The sequence below is a fragment of the Colletotrichum scovillei genome (assembly GCF_011075155.1).
Source record: "Colletotrichum scovillei strain TJNH1 chromosome Unknown Contig00008, whole genome shotgun sequence".
Classification (NCBI taxonomy): Eukaryota; Fungi; Ascomycota; class Sordariomycetes; order Glomerellales; family Glomerellaceae; genus Colletotrichum; species Colletotrichum scovillei.
This window is the reverse complement of record NW_023336266.1, coordinates 1271742-1289074: the sequence shown is the minus strand read 5'-3', so window position 1 is coordinate 1289074 and position 17333 is coordinate 1271742. Positions and strand designations below refer to the sequence as shown.

The 17333-nt window shown below is 54.3% G+C and overlaps 5 protein-coding genes across 5 annotated transcripts; 2 read left to right on the top strand and 3 right to left on the bottom strand.

The window, feature by feature from the left end:
- Positions 1 to 201: 201 nt before the first annotated feature.
- On the top strand, positions 202 to 2367 carry HER10_EVM0005236 (uncharacterized protein). The gene is made up of 2 exons (XM_035474858.1): positions 202 to 583; positions 650 to 2367. Exons 1-2 carry the CDS (start codon positions 543 to 545, stop codon positions 2166 to 2168), a joined length of 1560 nt encoding a protein of 519 aa, XP_035330652.1. The 5' UTR covers positions 202 to 542; the 3' UTR covers positions 2169 to 2367.
- A 24-nt stretch (positions 2368 to 2391) lies between these two features.
- HER10_EVM0005880 (uncharacterized protein) lies at positions 2392 to 6720 on the bottom strand. Its single transcript, XM_035475483.1, has 3 exons — positions 5829 to 6720; positions 5215 to 5763; positions 2392 to 5159 (listed from the first exon to the last, which is right to left on the bottom strand). Exons 1-3 carry the CDS (start codon positions 5886 to 5888, stop codon positions 2796 to 2798), a joined length of 2973 nt encoding a protein of 990 aa, XP_035330695.1. The 5' UTR covers positions 5889 to 6720; the 3' UTR covers positions 2392 to 2795.
- Positions 6721 to 9685: 2965 nt separating this feature from the next.
- HER10_EVM0010341 (uncharacterized protein) lies at positions 9686 to 12874 on the bottom strand. The gene is made up of 2 exons (XM_035479804.1): positions 12172 to 12874; positions 9686 to 11990 (listed from the first exon to the last, which is right to left on the bottom strand). The coding sequence occupies exons 1-2, from the start codon at positions 12224 to 12226 to the stop codon at positions 11128 to 11130; spliced, it is 918 nt and encodes a 305-aa protein (XP_035330937.1). The 5' UTR covers positions 12227 to 12874; the 3' UTR covers positions 9686 to 11127.
- Positions 12875 to 14579: 1705 nt separating this feature from the next.
- HER10_EVM0007996 (dolichol-phosphate mannosyltransferase) lies at positions 14580 to 15800 on the top strand. The gene is made up of 2 exons (XM_035477534.1): positions 14580 to 14910; positions 15006 to 15800. Exons 1-2 carry the CDS (start codon positions 14813 to 14815, stop codon positions 15622 to 15624), a joined length of 717 nt encoding a protein of 238 aa, XP_035330815.1. The 5' UTR covers positions 14580 to 14812; the 3' UTR covers positions 15625 to 15800.
- Positions 15801 to 15886: 86 nt separating this feature from the next.
- Positions 15887 to 17217, bottom strand: HER10_EVM0005807 (short-chain dehydrogenase; the record flags this gene model as incomplete). Its single annotated transcript, XM_035475411.1, has 2 exons — positions 16649 to 17217; positions 15887 to 16593 (listed from the first exon to the last, which is right to left on the bottom strand). The coding sequence occupies exons 1-2, from the start codon at positions 16812 to 16814 to the stop codon at positions 15887 to 15889; spliced, it is 873 nt and encodes a 290-aa protein (XP_035330688.1). The 5' UTR covers positions 16815 to 17217.
- Positions 17218 to 17333: the final 116 nt, after the last annotated feature.

Sequence of the window (17333 nt, the reverse complement as noted above, 5' to 3'; positions counted from 1 at the left end):
CCCGTTCTAGAAACGGTGCGCCGTCAAGCGGCTCTCAAAGACGTTTAACGGTATCCCGTAACCACGTTTCTGGGTCTTGTTTCCCAGGATAACAAACGACCTTTGTTCACATGTCTGGCGTGCCTGGCTAATCTTCTTTGGCATCGTGTTCACTATCCGAAGGCCTCCACAGCTCATTCAACTTTCATATCCTAAGCGAAGATTATACCGGTACGAGTCGTCATGCCCAACCCCTGTCCAATGGCCCATTCAATCAACGGGCAACTCAGGGAGCTATGCCCCTTCAGGATGGGAACCCCTGGGCGCTCAGGAACACCTGCAGGGACCAGGAACTCGACGCAACAAAGCGGAGGACTCCAGTATATCCCGTCATCTCCAGGCTCCAGCTCATCCGAGCAGTCATCACGAGCATAAGTCTTACAAGGCCATGGTTCATCGCTAGCAACCACGACTCACGACTTACCAGCCTAGAGACTTTCTGAGTGCCATTGACGAGAACTGCCATCTGCCCTCCATACACCAGCTCCAACTAGCAGCAAGTTATGACCCCCCAAACAGAAGTAATCCGGCCATGCGGCAACATGTATGCTACATTCAAACTTACTTTCCCGACACCACCCTCGCACGAGCAAAACTGACATGAACACAGGGAAAAGTACTCAACAGCCCGGCACTCCCTCGGCCTCTACCGCTGCGTCGCCGTCACCGGCCGCTACGCACTCCCATCGGGAATCTCAACCCTCTCCCAAGCCAAGCAACTTCTCCAAGACGCCGTCGCACAGGTCATCGCAGAGCAACCCTTCATGCAAGTCGGCATCGCCGACGAAGACAAACAAACGTCCTCGTTCGTGCGCGTGCCACAAATTAACTTGTCAAACCATATTCAGTGGTTCCCTCCGTCCCACTCCGGCTCCGGCTCCGATTCCATCTCCAACCCTGACACCACCGGCGGGCCGGGACCGGACGCAACCCTCTGCAAACACCTCTCCCACCAACACGACCAGCTCTGGCCCGAGACAACCCAACGTCCACCATGGAAAATCTCCATCATCCCAATCCAACCCTCCCAACACTCACAAAACTCACCACCAGCAGAGATCGAAGTACTCTACTTCTTCCACCACGCAATAAGCGACGGCACAAGCGGCTCAATCTTCCACAAACGCCTCCTCCACGCCCTAAACAACCCCTCCCCTTCCACCACCCACAATCTCCAATCCAACAACATCCTCACCCTCCCAACCCCTCCAACGCTCACCCTCCCCCAAGAACACCTCGTCAACGGCCGCATCTCCTGGCCCTACTTCCTCCGCGAACTATGGTCCGCCTTCGGTCCCGCCTGGCTCAAACCCAAACCTGCCGCGTCTCCATGGACGGGCGAAGCCATACGTCTCTCCACGCCCTTCCACACAAACGTCCGCATAATCACCATCCCCGCCACAACAGTCTCCAACCTTCTCGCAGCATGCCGCGCGCAAGACCTGACTCTGACACCCCTCATCCACGCCCTCGTCGCAGCCTCCCTCGCGCACCATCTCCCCTCAAAGACAGCACCCTCTTTTGAACCGTCATCCGCAATCAGCATGCGCCGCTTCGCACAAGATCCAAGCCTCGACATCGATAACAAAATGTGCGTCCTGGTGACCTCGACGAATCATCCCATCTCAGAGTCTCTCACCACCGCACTACGCGACTCTTCCTCCTCCTCGGCGGGTCCAACCCTCGAAACCGCAATCTGGACCGTCGCATCCTCCATCAAAACCGACCTCCAAACTCGCCTAACAAGCCTCCCCAACGACGACATCACAGCAATGCTCCGCTACGTAAGCAACTTCCACGACTTCTTTCGGACAAAGGACGGCAAGCCGAGGGGGAATAGTTGGGAGGTGAGTAATCTGGGCGCCATCAACGGCAACAGCAGCAGCAACAGCAACAGTCATGCCGAGGTTGGGAGCGGGAACGGTTGGAAATTAACCCGCGCCGTCTTCTCCCAATCCGCCGGTACCGTCGCCCAAGCCTTCTGCGTCAACGTCGCCGGCATCGCGGGCGGCGAGACGACCATCACCTTGACGTGGAACGAGGCCATTACCGAGACGGAGGTTGTCGAGGGGTTGGTTGGTGATTTGGAGGTGTGGACGCGGAAGCTTGCTCGGGGCGAGGCATTGTAACGGGGAGGGAGTCGGAGGAAGTTGGCAGATTACGCGAGGGGCTGGTAACCCCTGGAAGATTATAACGTCGAGATGAAATGTGCTCATATAGGAACCAGAGTAATGATAATAGAAATGAAAGGTGTTAGGATCAATATATGGTACGGCTATACTACCCGCGGCAGATGAGATTATCTCAATACCTTAGCCGGAGTGTGACATTCATTGACGAAATCGAACGGCCTTGAACAAAAAATGCGGAGGGGTTACTCATTAAATCTATAATCTGTTTCCCACCAGCATCGCGCCAGGGGGAAATAGTGCTCGAGGGAGACCGGCGTTATGTACCAACGTCCCACGCAATTCCTCAGTCTATGTCTCGTCTCTTTGATCATTACCATTTTGATGAATAAGGAAAAAAGTACAAACAGGGCCCGGTCGAGATGACGGGATGACCCCATTGCTCACAGCCCGCGGTCCACCCATGGGAGAGCCTCTCTTCGACTCACCCCTCTCTCAAATCAACGCCGAGAATGCAATGCCATCACATGGAGACCAGATCCCGGACCGCGAGGCAACCCTTCGCTCTACCATCGCTCACAACACAAAAAGAAAATTGAAAACCAATCATGACACCTTCTCAATCAACTACCATTGGTCGTTTTGGCGCCGCCTTGCTGACCCACGGAAGTAGTCGTATTGGGTCGGATCCGGGTCGGGCGTCTCGGCGTCAGCCTGAGGGAGTCCACTATACCCCCTCGGTCCGCCGCCCAGAGCACCAACACTCGGTCCACCCGTGGGTGCGCTCATTGGCATACCCGCGGCATTTCTCACGAGCGCCGTGTCGCTGCCGTTGCTGTTGATGGTGTACAGGGGGCTACGGGACCGCTCGCCCATGGTCGCTTGTTGAGCGAAGCCAGCTTGGGGCGGTCCCATGGTAGGGGACTGACGGCCGCTTCCCGTTGGCGACATGTACCCGGCAGGCGGAGTAGGCCTAGAACCGGACATGTCGCGGCGCTGACCTGTCATGCCGCCCTGCAAAGCAGCGTTCGTGGGCGTTCCGGGGCGAGAGCCGAAATCGGACATTGATCCAGGGGTGCCGGGGCGCATGATATCAGGATCCCGTCCAAAGATGTCGCCTTGGCCATGCTCCTCTGCGAATTCCGCCCTGTTCTTGTAGAATTCGAAGTCCAGGTTGGACTCGGAAACGAACTCGAAACCGGGGATACCGGCTGACTTGCCAGGCTTGCCAGACTTCATGGGATCCAACGCGTACATGTCCGAGTATCCAGAAACACTCATCATGTCGCCAGTGTTGACATCTCTTCCGTCCGAAAGGCGACCCTTATACACGACATGCAAGTAAGGCTGGGCCTTCTGGTGCACCATCGGAGTGATGAGAGGTTTGTACAAGGCCGGGTGGCCGAAACGCGAAGCCAGGCGCTCACTGCGAAGGCGGGTTTCCTTCATCACGCCGGCCTCGGGGTGCTTGGCAACGTTGGTGGTCGAGAGGTAATGGATCTTGTCGTCGTACAATCGGGAGCAGACGACCTTGAATATGATCAAGCAAATGGGCAGAGGGATAATGGCAAAGGCCTGGCTGTGGTAGGCCCAGTCGGCTCGCGCCCATGAGCTGAGGAAGAAGACACAGTTTGATAGGAAGACGGCGAAGAGCATGCGGTTGAATAGCACGCGCCAGAACATGCCTCCAGACTCAGTCTTGGTGACGAAGATGTAGAGCAAGAGGTACTTCTTGAGCCAGTAGTCGATTCCGTAGTACAACGCGGCGGCAGGAAGAACCAAGGGCTGGATGCCAGAGAAACCCAGGGCAACTGTCGCGTAGTAGAGGAAGTAGTTGTAGTAAGAGGCGTACTCAAAGGTGGGAGGTGCCGTAAGCTCAATGAGCTCTCTGGGCGTCGGGCTCGAGAACTTGCGCACGAAGAAGCTGTAGACGAGTTTCCAAAGCTGGGCGAGATCGATGGCAGCACCAAGGTTGCGCTGGAGGAGCCAAGTGACCCAGAAGGGACTGACTGAGCAAAGCGCCGTGAAGATGGTGGTTGCCAAGTTCTGATCGATAATGGCCTGCCAGGCGTCGACGCTCTTTTCGCTGGTTTCACTCACGATGGCCGACACAAGCGACCAGACGGTGCTGAAGAGCGAGAAAACGATCAAGTTGTTGAACACGAAGAAGGCGTACAACTTGGCCAAAACGTGCCTCTCACGACCCGTCTTGGTCTGGTCTCCAGCTTTCATCGAGAGCCGACGGAAGATCATGGGCAGGACGAGGTAGACCAACGACATCAAACCGGGAGATGCGATACCTTGGACAATGGACCACCATTCGGGATTGGTTTGAAGTTCCGTCTGGAACGCCGGCCAGACCTTGCCGAGGTTGTTGAGGTCGATGAGGAAGATGGCGATCATGGCGTTGGGAGCGATCCAGACAATGGTAAGCAACGCGATCCAGAGGTTGTTCACAATACGCTTCGTCCGACGAATCGAGGGTGTCAGGACCAGGTTATCCCAAAGAATATCGTTCGGGCGCGGGGCCATGGTGATTGTTGCGCCGTGCGGGTGCTTCTTGCGGCTGGCGTAGGCAATGTTGTGCGCCTCAGCAATATCTGCGTAACTGGCAAAGCCATAGGGCATGGTGCTTCGCTTGTCGACACTCTGTCGAACCTCCTTGATCAAGAGTTCGAGCTCCTTGATGCGCTGTGTCAGGTATTCGATAGCGTCGACCTTCTGTCCCTTGGGATACGTCGCGAAAGACGGGTCCTTCTTGGAGGGCTTGCACATCGGCCTGGCAGCCGGGAGTTGATCGGGCTTCTTCATATACTTCGCCAGTACCACCTCCAACTTGCGAACGGTATGATCATGCTGCTCGATCAGCTTGGGGAGTTCCCTGACGTTACGGGCGATGGCGGTGCGAGAAAAGGATGAGGCCGGCACAACTTCGTCGATGATGGTCGCAATGCCTTCGTCGGAGCATTTGGCTTTGGGGATATCGTACATCTGCTAGAGTCAGTTTGGGGCTCCCAGTGGTACGTCATCCGAATATCAATCTTACCATGAGGGTCCGGGCGTGCAAACTGTTTTGGTACTCCTCGCTCTCGAAATACTTGCGTCGGAGGCGCAAGACCTTGCGATAGTTCCACCACAAGAAGCCCATAACAACAAAGGTGATGATGTACGCAACTGCGACTTGTGCCCAGTACGCATTGCCCCATACCGCAATGGGAGTAATCAAGTCGATCCAGGATCTATCCTTGGTCGAACTGCTCTCTGCAGTGCTGAGGTAGGTGGGGATCAGGATTCCGAGGCCAAACACGGAGATGGTCGCGAAGATGTATAAGCACATGCGAACGAAGCGGAGGAAGACAGTGGCGTCCATGCCGACATGGTGCACCAGCTCATCCTCGGTCGTATTCCATAGCGGCGGGATCCAGGACCAGATCTTCTTGCCGATGGGCGGCGGAGCATGTTTCTCGTCTGCATGCTTCAACTTGGGCGCATAAACGGACTGGTTGTACGGTCGAAGAAAGGAGAAGGTGACGGCGATACCGACAGTGACACCAAGTGAGGTGCCCAGAGCAGCCCAGACTGAGTTCTTGGCGAGCTATATGGCAGTCAGCATCCAGCGCGAATTGTCAAAAGCTCAGTAGTGATGGAGGGTTGACAGACCTGAGAACTGAAAGGGTTCTTCAGCAGGTCCAACAGCTCTTTTCCGGCGTCGGTGCTCATCTTGAAGGTTGAGGCCCCTTGGGGCGAGGGGGGCGAGTCGCGTCTCTAGTTGGCCTCGGCGAGGAAGAGGGCAGCGAGAGATCTAGTTGTTGATGTTATCTTGACACCAAGTCTTCGAAAAATGGTGGTTGAGGGAGAAGCTCGGTCGGCTTGTCGGTCGGGTGATTTGGATTCAAGGGCGATGGCACAGGAGCTTGTTCAACGGGGGCTTCTACTGGCTGTTCGTCGCAAAGAATTGGTTTCGGGTTGGGCCTTCGTGTAATGTTACCGGGCGCACAAAGACCGCTGGAAAGTGAGCAAAGAGGCCTGGTAGTAGGTGATGACGTGGTTTGCTGCAGCGAGAGTCGGGGAGAGAAGAGATCGTCAAAAGGGCCCTTGGAAAGGAGCAGCTGGTTCCCACGCACGCGAGCAACGGGAGGGTTAAATTGGGACAATTAGTGGAGCCACAGATGTCGTCGAAGCGGCGCGAAGAGAGGGAGACGATGGGGAGATTGGAACGACTGGCGGAGGGTCGGCGGGATCGCGGGATTGGGGGGAGGAGGAGGAGGGAAGAGTTGGGAAAAGCGAGGGGAAGTCGGCCTTGAAGCGAGCGTATGTAGGACGAAGTTTAGGTTACGGCACGACACGGAGGGATGGTGAAGAAGGACTGCTATGTACAGTAGGAGTAGGGGACGGATGGGACGAAGGAGGGATGGGAAAGGTGGAGAGGCATGGAGGAGAACAGTGAGAAGGAACGACCACTGGAGAGGAAGCTTGTTGAGCCTGGAGGATTGCGTATGTCACTCCTGGAACATCCCAGTCGGGTGGGTGCGCCGATATCCGGGTCTATCGCTGGAGGAGTGCGGTTGGCAGCTCAGAAAAAACTCGTTCACATACATACAGCGCAGTGTTACTCCGTACCTTACTCCATACTTGCAGCCAAAACCACAGCATAAAAAAACATGATAAAAAAATGCATACGTAAAAAAACACGGCCAAGGGGATTGGTTCGCCTCAGGTCTTAGCAATTCTTGCGCTAATAGGGTCTCGAGGCTTGGGATCCACTTGACCCGACCCACCATTACCAAGTTGAGGGATGCGGTACGTATCCTTTTGCTGTACCTGCTGCTCAAGTCATTCGCTCTTCCACTTGACATAGTGGCTGTTTGCTTCCTGTCTGCTCACCTCACGTTGGATGGGATTCTGGAGTTGTAAAGTAAGTCTACTGTTGAATGTCAGATTGCCGTATTCTAAAATACTTCTCACGATGGCAATTCTCCACGTTCGATGCATGTCTTTACATGTCAGCATCTGCAGGAACATGCAACGCTCAGTTGGAATGAACATGTAGTGAGGTAAGGTACCTTTCCAGCCTCGGTACGTTCACAAACCGGTACCTCCAGCCAGGTATTGTTCCTCAGTCTCGCGGACGGAATCGCAAAGAAGACGGAGCATCAGACGACCTCATTGGGCAGAATGCCCTAAAAACTGCCATCCAAAATTCTCTCCCTCTGCCAGAGCTCGGGACACCCACCACCACGAAGTCCCCCGTCCACAGCACCCGCGAGATGCCGTGCCGCCGCTTGGCTTCAATGGAAGAGCCCAGAGCAGCATGGGCCCCCCAGAAGCACGGGAACGCTTTGCATAGGTACCGCGTAGTAGCGCTGTAGCGCATCGGCAGGGCCGCCGCTCGCTCGCTGTGGCTGTGGCTATTTTTGACACCTCGAATGTGTGTCCCACTCACCCACATCACACGCCCTGTGGCCCTGCACCCTTTTTGTGCAGTGGCAGACGATCCCCAAGGAATGCTAGACTCTTCGCGGCAAGAAGGGAATGGATTGGTGGTCGATGAATACGAGGCCCATTCAACAAAGTCCTTTCATACCTTTCATACGGACACCATTCTTCAGATTATGCAGGTCGGGATATCACGTATCCGGCCGATTAAGGACTCTTGCTCCCATCGGCGTCCTCTACACGGCCGGAATGTTGAAGCAGTACGAAGTACTGGAAGATCTGCACCTGGAAGAATCCAAGTACATATTGAGCAAAAGGGTCTTGGCTCGCGTGTTGCGTTCTATGTACCTAGTGTAGGTGTGTCTGGTCCCGCGCTAGAGGCGAGAAATGCCATCATTCCACATGGAAGAAAAGTTTGATGCCGCAGTTTATCCCGAAACAGTTCTAGACGTTTACTACACTGCACCAAGTTCGTTCCGTTTCTTCCTCCGTTCCCAGCATCATGATTCCTCTTGATGAATTTTTGTATTCTCATCATGACCCTCGTCTTTACAACGACACGTCGACATATCCCGTGCTCAAGCATACGGATACACCTTGCGCCCCCCCGTGTCAGGTTAAGTGAAAAGGGGGAACAAAGTGTCCGCGCAGGACCCAAGCCGAAAGGGAAGTCGTTTCCAACCTTTTACTGCGTACAAGTTTATAGTGGTCCTTGCGGAGTACACACTATGCAGTGAGGAGGGTTCACATGACAGGCAAGACCCCGGCAGCGACTCGTCGGCAGGGCTGTGCATTGAGGGGAGGTCCTTTTAGGGGGCTCTGGGAAGTTGGGGAGGTTTGGTCATTTGTGGAGAGACGGGACAGAAGATGGGGGTTCTGATGAAGATGAATTATCTTAGGTTCTCATACAGCAACTTCACTAGGCGCGGTGATTACTACGTAAGCGTCATGGAATCGACCGGTGAGTAAGGTAAGCGAGGAGCATACACCATGCAATACCAGGAACTACTCTCATAGATGGACAGACTCCAGAATAGTGATGAACTCCCTCAATCGGAGCATTTCTTTCCATGCTGCTCAGCCACCCTGCTCCTCGGGGGATGATGCATGACATGAGAAATAAGCATTCCTTATTCTTTCTGCTTCAACCCTTCCACCCTATCAGTCTAATCCACACACACCTTTCACAACATCTGGGTGTTCTGTTCCTGAATACGATGACACCTTATCTCGTACCATCGCTACTTCCCGACTGAAGACTCTCAATTTCATAAGCATAGACACTACGGATACATAGGCAAACCAAATTCCGTCAAGGCTTGACAGTCAAGCTGAAGTGAGGTAAGCCGTCCAGTCCGATCCCCCTCCATCGCCAAGACCACCAATGTTCCCCCTCCCGCAACTCCCGCCGCCTTTTCCAGAACAATGCAAAAGGAAGCTAAGCTACCTTAAGCCACCGTCCCTCTGCCCGCTCACGAAAACGGAAGAAGTCCAGATCCCATCTACGTCGTTCCCAACCGGCCCGTTTTTTTGTTGCACAAAAAACCTACCTATACAGCAAGACCCAGATCGATCCCCTACGTCACAGGGCTTCATCGCCCCCCAAAGCGACGGCGGCCTCTACCTATGCCATTTGCAAAACTTTCCGTGCGCTTTCCCACCGCCGCCACGACGCCGTACCGTTTGAACTGTAAAACATGTTGAGAGACCTAACCGTCCGCCTCACACATCTACACAGACAAAGACGCAAGGTACAAACGCGACGCCACCGCGATCTTTCCATAAATCAGCGCTGTTTGCCTCGAAACCGCTTAGCGTTCATGTCCATGCTCCCCCATTGTTTACTTGTTTTCCCCATTTGGATTACCGCAAGTAAACATACGCACACGCACACCTGGGTCTGAGGCTGAATCTCTCGGCAAGGCGCACATTCCTCACGGTTTTGGTCCCCTGTTCTTGTTGGCTCAGATGGACGTGATGTTTCTCCTAATTATTCATGTTTTTCTGACTGCGCAAGAAAGACGTTTGTCGTCACACACACGCGTCCCCAATCCTCGGTTTGTAAGAGACACGCCAAGTACGCCCAGCTCTCATTCCCCATTCATCCATCTCGCCATCTCCCGAAAGCTTCTCAAACATCCTTCATTCCGGCACAGCCCGTTCCTGAAATATGTGAACCCTCAAAAGGGCTGAAGGACGCGGATAGAACGTCGTCCCAACCCAGAGGTAACATACAACAACAGCGCATGTGCTTGCAGCTTCTCCTCCTCTGTTACGCCCCCCTAAACCCGCACCCACGTAAGTCGACGACGAATTGATCGACAAACCCTTGACTTTCGGGGTGACGCGGTGTGTGGAGAAATCCACTGCTTCCGTCACGGTCTGGACCGCTTCGAAAGGAGCCCTTTTCCTCGCCCCAAGTCGAAACCCCCGCGTATCCTGTAGACGTCATCCCGCCTCTTTGCTCCATTGATCCCTCAAAAACATGATCAGAAGCTATTCCGTATCTGTGAATCTGGACAGCGTTTGAGCATCCAAAGACTTTGGCGCAGATTCCACAAATTTCTTCCGACTCGGAGCACTGCTGCTGGCAGTCCGATGTGCAGGCGATCGAGATGTACAATACCTACCCTAATGTGCCTATGCGTGAGTGCGTGAGGTACTTTTTGTAGATATCACGACTTCCCTCTAAGCTGGAGATACGCGTCGAGGACGTGGCGACAATCATATCAGCTGAACTCACAGCGGCGTTCAGAGAGGGTTGATACATCATTCAAGGCCCCGTCACCTTGAACCATCGACATTTAAGTGCCAAGTCAAATCATCGAGTTATCAGAGCCCATAATATCTTGATTCAAAGGTCCTACCCAGCCATGAGATAACTTCTTGCCTTCGCCTCTGAGCCTCAAGGCACGTTCTACTCGACAAGTAGGGGTTCGATGGGCTCGCTCACTATTGAAATAGTAAGACGTCCGACTCGACACTGCACCCTCGTCACTTGATTTCACATGTCTGCTGTTGACCTGTTGATTGTCACTTGGCATTCTTGACGACCATCAAAGCGAGGACACGAAAGCAAGTAAACAAAAGTTCTTGTCAAATGCCATGATTGCCTCACGATTCTCGACTGCCCGTGTTTCTGAGTCGAATCATCCCTCAACCTTGCTCTCCCATCATAAGTTGCATAAAAAAACTACGACGAGACTGGTAAGCTGCATGTGCAAGCGTCCTAGTATATACAGTATCCTAATTTCCTCCCACTCAGTGTCGATACGACTACGACCTGAGCTACAATGACAAAAAGAAAGAAGCAGAAACAAAAACCCGCGCCCCCTTTTTGCCTACCCATCATAAATCCGCGGGGTGAAAAGAGAGACGCCCGCCCGGCTGGTCCAAACCCAAGCTTCGACCATTATGGTCTCGTTGTTGCTAGAGTAGTCTGTAGGACTCTTTGACATTCAAGGAAATCCGAGGCGATACGGGTACGTGCCTCAGAAGCATTCGACTCACTGCGTGGCCTGCTTTAGACGGGTCCTTGAGAGCGAGTCTTGCGCTCAGTTCGACCGGGAGAGTGCAGAACCTTTTTAACCTTACTGGCGACCTTGTGGCCGAAAGATTCCTTCTCCTTCTTGGGACTCTCCTTGACTGGCTTCGCAGCACCATTTGAAGGGGGTCGTCCAGGGCCTCTCTTGGCCTTCTTCTCTGCGGGCTTTTCCTCCGGAGCAGCCTCGACAGCTTCGACACCATTAGTGCCGTTGGTGCCATTGGTGCCGTTGGTCTCGGTTAGCTCGTCCGCTTTGCGCTTGTTGCTCGTCTTGGCCTGCGGCGCGGCCTCGCGCTCTCCAGTGCCGGTGGGCTCGGCGTCGTTAAGGGCACCGGTCATCTCGACATCCTTGGTGGCAGCGCCATTGGCGGCTTCGGGCTTCTCGATGATTGGTTCCTTGACTGCCTCTTCCTCAACCGCGGGTGCCTTGAGTATCTGTTGCGGGATAGGCTCTTCGACGGATTCCTTGACGGGCTCGGCGATGGGTACAGAGGTTGCAGCCGTCTTCTCCGCAGGCTGTTCAGCGGGGATGACCTTGGCCTCCTCGGTTCCCGTCGTCGCAACGGGGCCGTCTTTGTCGGGGATTTCCTCGACGGAAGCCGGCTTGGGCGCATCGGCGTTAGCTTCAGCCGCAGCTGGTGCAGTTGGCGCATCGGCCGGTGGGGCCAAAGCAGGAGGGTCCGCAAGTTTGGCGGGCTCGGCAGGCTCAGCAGCTGATATCTCTCCGACTGGTGCGACCTCGTCCTTCTTCTCTTCGACTGGCTTCGTCTCCGAAGCTACAGTCTCTGTGGGCTTCTCATCCGCGGCGGTGGTGGCGGTGGTGGTTGCGACAGTCTCGGGAGCTGTACAAGGGGAAGAATGTCAGCGCAAGAAGGTCCGAGCGTGAGTATAGGCGCGGCGATGGGGGAGATGCGATGCGCCGGTACACCGCGAGATGATGAGCCGACACAGGGCGCATACGATGGCACCGCCGTACTGAGGCGACGCGACAACGATGGGAGCTTCACGACACCTCTTGCTCACCTTTGTCGATGCCAGCTGCGGCTGGGACAGCTCCAGGAACGGGATTGGGGTCCATTGCGATGACGTAACGGGTATCCGGTGGGCGCACAGTGCGCGATCAGAGATGTAGCAGTCGGTGGTGTGAAAGGGCTCAATGGCCGAATTCGAGAATCGATGTGAGTAGTAGATGATGGAAATGGCTGTGGTGATGCCGATTGGAGATGAGATAGCTGAAGAATAGTGGGTGAAGTTTGTGGCAGGAGGAAAGACGAAAGGAAGAGAGGGAAGAAGAGAAGAGGTGAGGTTGGCGTCGGAGCATGGGACTCGGCAGAGCTCCTGCTCCTCACCGGCTGGGCCTTGCTGCAACCACACAGCAAGTCATCGCACGGAAGAAACATGGGGTTGGGAGGCAGGAGACACTGGGGGTGGGAGGGAACGCTTCTGGTTCCACGGGGGACGGGACGAATCAGCAACGGAAAGGGCGGGCTCGGAACACGCCATTGCTATTGCCTCAGCCATTGCGGACACAGCTTCCGTGCTGTGAGAGAGAAAGTGTGTGAGTGTGAGTGTGTGTGTGCGCTGTGCTGACCCTTAGCTCTACCTCTACCTCTACCTATGGACAACAGGGAGCGGACCTCGAGCGACGAGAGTGAAGCTGTGAGCTTGCAAGGAGAAGGCCGGGAAAGCAAGGTTCCCCTCGCGGCACATTGGGTGGAGAGAAACCTTGGACCGTCAAGTCAATCTGACGTGACTGAGAGCTCCACGGACGCCGATGGCCAAACCTGGCGATCTTGGTATGTTACAGGGCTGGCGAGGAGGAGCTAAGACCCGGTTAAGATCCGGTTAATCCGAAAGAGGCCTAGTCGATGGACAAAGCTGGCAAGCTGAGTGTTTTGGGTCGAGTCTGCTGAGGCGAGCAGACGCCGATGAGAGCAGCTGGAGTTTGTTTAACGGTCTTCCATGTGTGCTGCCATTGCTACCGTTCAACGGCATCTCATGAGTGGTTTCTCGGATGATTTGAATGCCATCTTCAAGCACGACAGAGGCACAGAGCGCTTCGGCGTTGTGAAGACGGTGTTGCAGGTCCGTCTCAACGTCTTGCAACGCCGAGAATGGGAAGATGGTCAGTCAAACCAGCTAGACCGTATACTCACCCCAGAGACACACTGTACAGAGGAAGCGCAAGCTCACCTCACTCTGCAATTCCCGATGGGATGCGATCGATTCCTGGCTGGCGGGTGACGCTTGCCAGGGCAGAACTGCAGCGTCGCGGTGGTGCAGCAAGGCGGATGCGGGGAAGGACCAATGGCTGGCCGTGAGAGCAGCGCATCATCTCCACCCTTAGCCAACCGATATTACGTCAGCCAATCAACACCTCGCAAGGAAAGAACCACGTCTGAGCTTTCTGGACAGCTGCACGCCATCTCTGATCGATGATTTTACCCCGGAAAGCTCTTTGGTCCAGCAGGACGGGACCAGCTAGAAATAAGGGTAGACGGAGGTTTTGCAGATATTTTCCTGTTATTATTAAGAAATTCGTCGTGCCTGTAGATGTTTGCGATTCCTTCTTTGATTGATTCAACCGATTGGCAAAACTTGTGTCTTCCATCCTCTGTGAAAGCCTCCACTCCTGACCGCAATGCAATACCAACTTGCGAAGGTATTCACTCATCAGCAAATCCAGGCAGCTTTCACCTTGGCTGATGGAAAGAGTTCAGAGGTTCTTTCAAATCGCAGCATAGATCAAAAGTTCTCTAGGAGCTGCAACAGACACTTTTCAAAGTGCATAGGAGACAATCAAATTTAAATGCCATCTTCTCCATCATGGGCGGCTTTCATATGGATGGCCGCCTCATAAGTACCTGGCAAGTGGGTGACAAAATCGATTTCCGCTCGACACATTCGACATGCAGTTCCATCGCTATTATCACTAACACCGCTATTATTACTAGCATTAATATCTATTATATAGAGTGTATTTCTCTACGTATATACTTAAGAAGGACCTTAATATAGAAAGGGATAGTAATTATGATATGAGTAGTGAAAGGGGTACTTATCAAGATGAAGAGCAGGAAATCGATTTTGTCACCCACTTGCTTGGTAAGGAAGGTACCTAGGTATGCATGCCTTGGTTAGTTCCTTCCATGCAAAGGTAGCACTGTGGAAGAGATTTGAAGCTTTAGTCCAATTCGGGCAAGAAGCTTGGGCAATAAATTGTCCAGCAAGCTGTCGAAATATAACGCAAAAGAGAATCGCCCAGATTTACTCAATTTTTGTGCTTTGTTTTCTCTTTTGTTAATGAAAGTGCTTCCTTTGGTGGGTGCAAGAATTGACGGTTTTGTTGGCAATTAAGAAATGTAAAGGCAACCTGAAGCTGATGTGCAGTGGTGCCAGGTGGTGATGTCTGGTGCTCCAGTGTCCCGCCCTGTGGTTCCCCCCTAGATTTCAGGGGCTAAATGGGGCTTAGTCATCCACCACTCAAGGTGCCAAATGGCATTCCACCCCCAAAGGACAGACAGCATCCATCGCCGTGAAGCTTCAAACGCGCAGCCAACTTCAACACGCTCCTTTCCGCCAAGCCAAGTTCGACTTTTTGTGTCTCTATTCTCTTCGATATCCCCCCTTTCTTAAATACAGAAACCTTTTCCCGATCACAACAATGGCTACCAACAAGTACTCGGTCATCCTGCCGACCTACAATGAGCGTCGCAACCTGCCCATCGTCGCCTGGTTGCTGAACCGCACCTTCACCCAGCAGTAAGTGCGATCCCTCCCTCCAACCCCGATTTATATCGTCTCCATAGACAATCATGCTTGGAAATACATATACTAACGACCATCCATCCCAACAGCAAGCTCGAATGGGAACTCATCATCGTCGACGACGGCTCCCCCGACGGCACCCAAGAAGTCGCCAACCAGCTCGTCAAAGCCTACGCCCCGCACGTCATCCTCAAAACCCGCACCGGCAAGCTGGGCCTGGGCACCGCCTACGTCCACGGCCTGCAGTTCGTCACCGGCAACTTCGTCATCATCATGGACGCCGACTTCTCCCACCACCCCAAGTTCATCCCCCAGATGGTCGCCCGCCAAAAGGAGGGCAACTACGACATCGTCACGGGCACCCGCTACGCCGGCAACGGCGGCGTCTACGGCTGGGATCTCAAGCGCAAGTTCGTCTCCCGCGGCGCCAACCTCTTCGCCGATACCGTCCTGCGCCCCGGCGTCAGCGACCTGACGGGCAGCTTCCGCCTCTACAAGAAGAGCGTGCTCGACAAGGTCATCTCGAGCACCGAGAGCAAGGGATACACGTTCCAGATGGAGATGATGGTGCGCGCCAAGGCTATGGGTTGCTCTGTCGCTGAGGTGCCCATTACCTTTGTCGACCGCGTCTACGGAGACAGCAAGCTTGGTGGTGACGAGATTGTCGAGTACGCCAAGGGTGTGTTATCGCTGTGGGCCAAGGTTTAAGGGAGACGTCTCCTTTGAAAGTGGAAGAATGAACATGGGAAAGGGAACGGGAGAAGAAAATTAGAAGTGATACGATACCGAGAGTTTTTGTTTGCTGCTGGACACATTTGGCATGAATTGGGCGTTGGGGGACGACGGGAATCCAAAGTACCGATACCTAATTATGAACAAGTCGCATGAAATCTACAATTTGTGCATTAATGTGAAGGGGGTCGCCATATGCCCAAAAATTGCTAACTACATCCACTCCAAACACAGTTTTTTACATGTTCCGGCCACCAGTCACCATGATCGTCTGGCCGCTCACATAGCTAAACAGCGGACTAACAACAGCAAGCACCGCAGAAGCCGCCTCAGTAGGCGAGCCAGGCCTCCGTAGCGGAATATCAGCATGCGCATCCTGCTCAGCCGCCCCAGCCGCTTTCTGCGCCTGCGGGATCCCCAGCGCAATCTTTTCACCATCCGGCCCGGTAATAAACGCACCCTTCTCCTTGGCATCCGTCAACCGCGTCTTAATGAACCCAAACGCAACGGTATTCGCCCTAACACCAAACGCAGGCCCCCACTCCTTGGCAATCGTCTTGGTCAAGCCCGTGACGCCGGCTTTCGCCATGGCGTAGTTGGCCTGGCCCGCGTTGCCGTGGACGCCCGAGGTGGAGCTGATGTTGACGACGCAGCGGTTCTCGCCGTCCTTGACGCGGAAGTAGGGCGCCGCGGCGCGGACGAGGCGGAAGGGGGCCGTGGAGTGCAGCGCGATGATGGTGTCCCACTGCTTGTCCGTCATCTTGTGGATGACGCCGTCCCAGGTGTAGCCGGCGTTGTTGACGATGTGGTGGATCTTGCCGCCGCCGAACTCTGCTGCTTTGGCGACGAGGGTGGTGATGTAGTCTGCTGAGAGCATGTCGCCGGGCACACTGATGGCTTGGCCGCCTGCGGCGGTGATGCTGTCTGCGACTTGCTGTGCCTTTTCTGTTTGGAGGTGTCAGTTATGAGAGATTGGTCAGCTAGATTGTGGAAGTCATACTGCCGTCAATGTCGGAGACGACAACCTTTGCGCCCTCGTTGGCAAAGAGGCGCGCTGCTTCGGCGCCGATTCCCTGTCCGCTGCCGGTGATGATGGCGACTTGGCCGGCGAGCATACCCTTGGGGTAGTTCAGGTGAGATGCGATTTGTGCTACGCGGTCCGACATGTTGGCGATGATCTCAAAGTAGTTGGCTTGTCTTCAATTGATTGATGTGGTGTAGAAGCTAGTCAAGCTCAAGTGACGATATGTTGCTACGCAGTATATGATTCCAAAGGCAAGGGTGAGATTTGAGGGACAGCTCTATAAGGCTCGAAGTGTCATTGGAGCTCCAAGGTGAAAACCCCTGGGCTGCCGAGGTTCCCCGCGGTTCTCATTCCCGGCCCTAGACGAGGTGACGAGGTACCGGTAGTGGGGTAAGAGCCATCGGGCCCGGGCGATGGACTTGCTGGACGCGTTAGATGACAGAGCTCCAACGAGTCAAACTACGAGACCAATGGGCTGCAATGAAGTCGACTTCTCGTGGTCTGAATGTGTGAGTATATCATTGGAGTGTCAGAACAGGTACAGCATGAACATCAAAAAGAGCACTTTGAATCCTCGCATCAATTCGTGGAAGTGACGTTCTAGTGGTACCTCGAGCCTTGGCGCCCCAGTTTGGGGATTAGATAAGATAAGGGGGAAGGT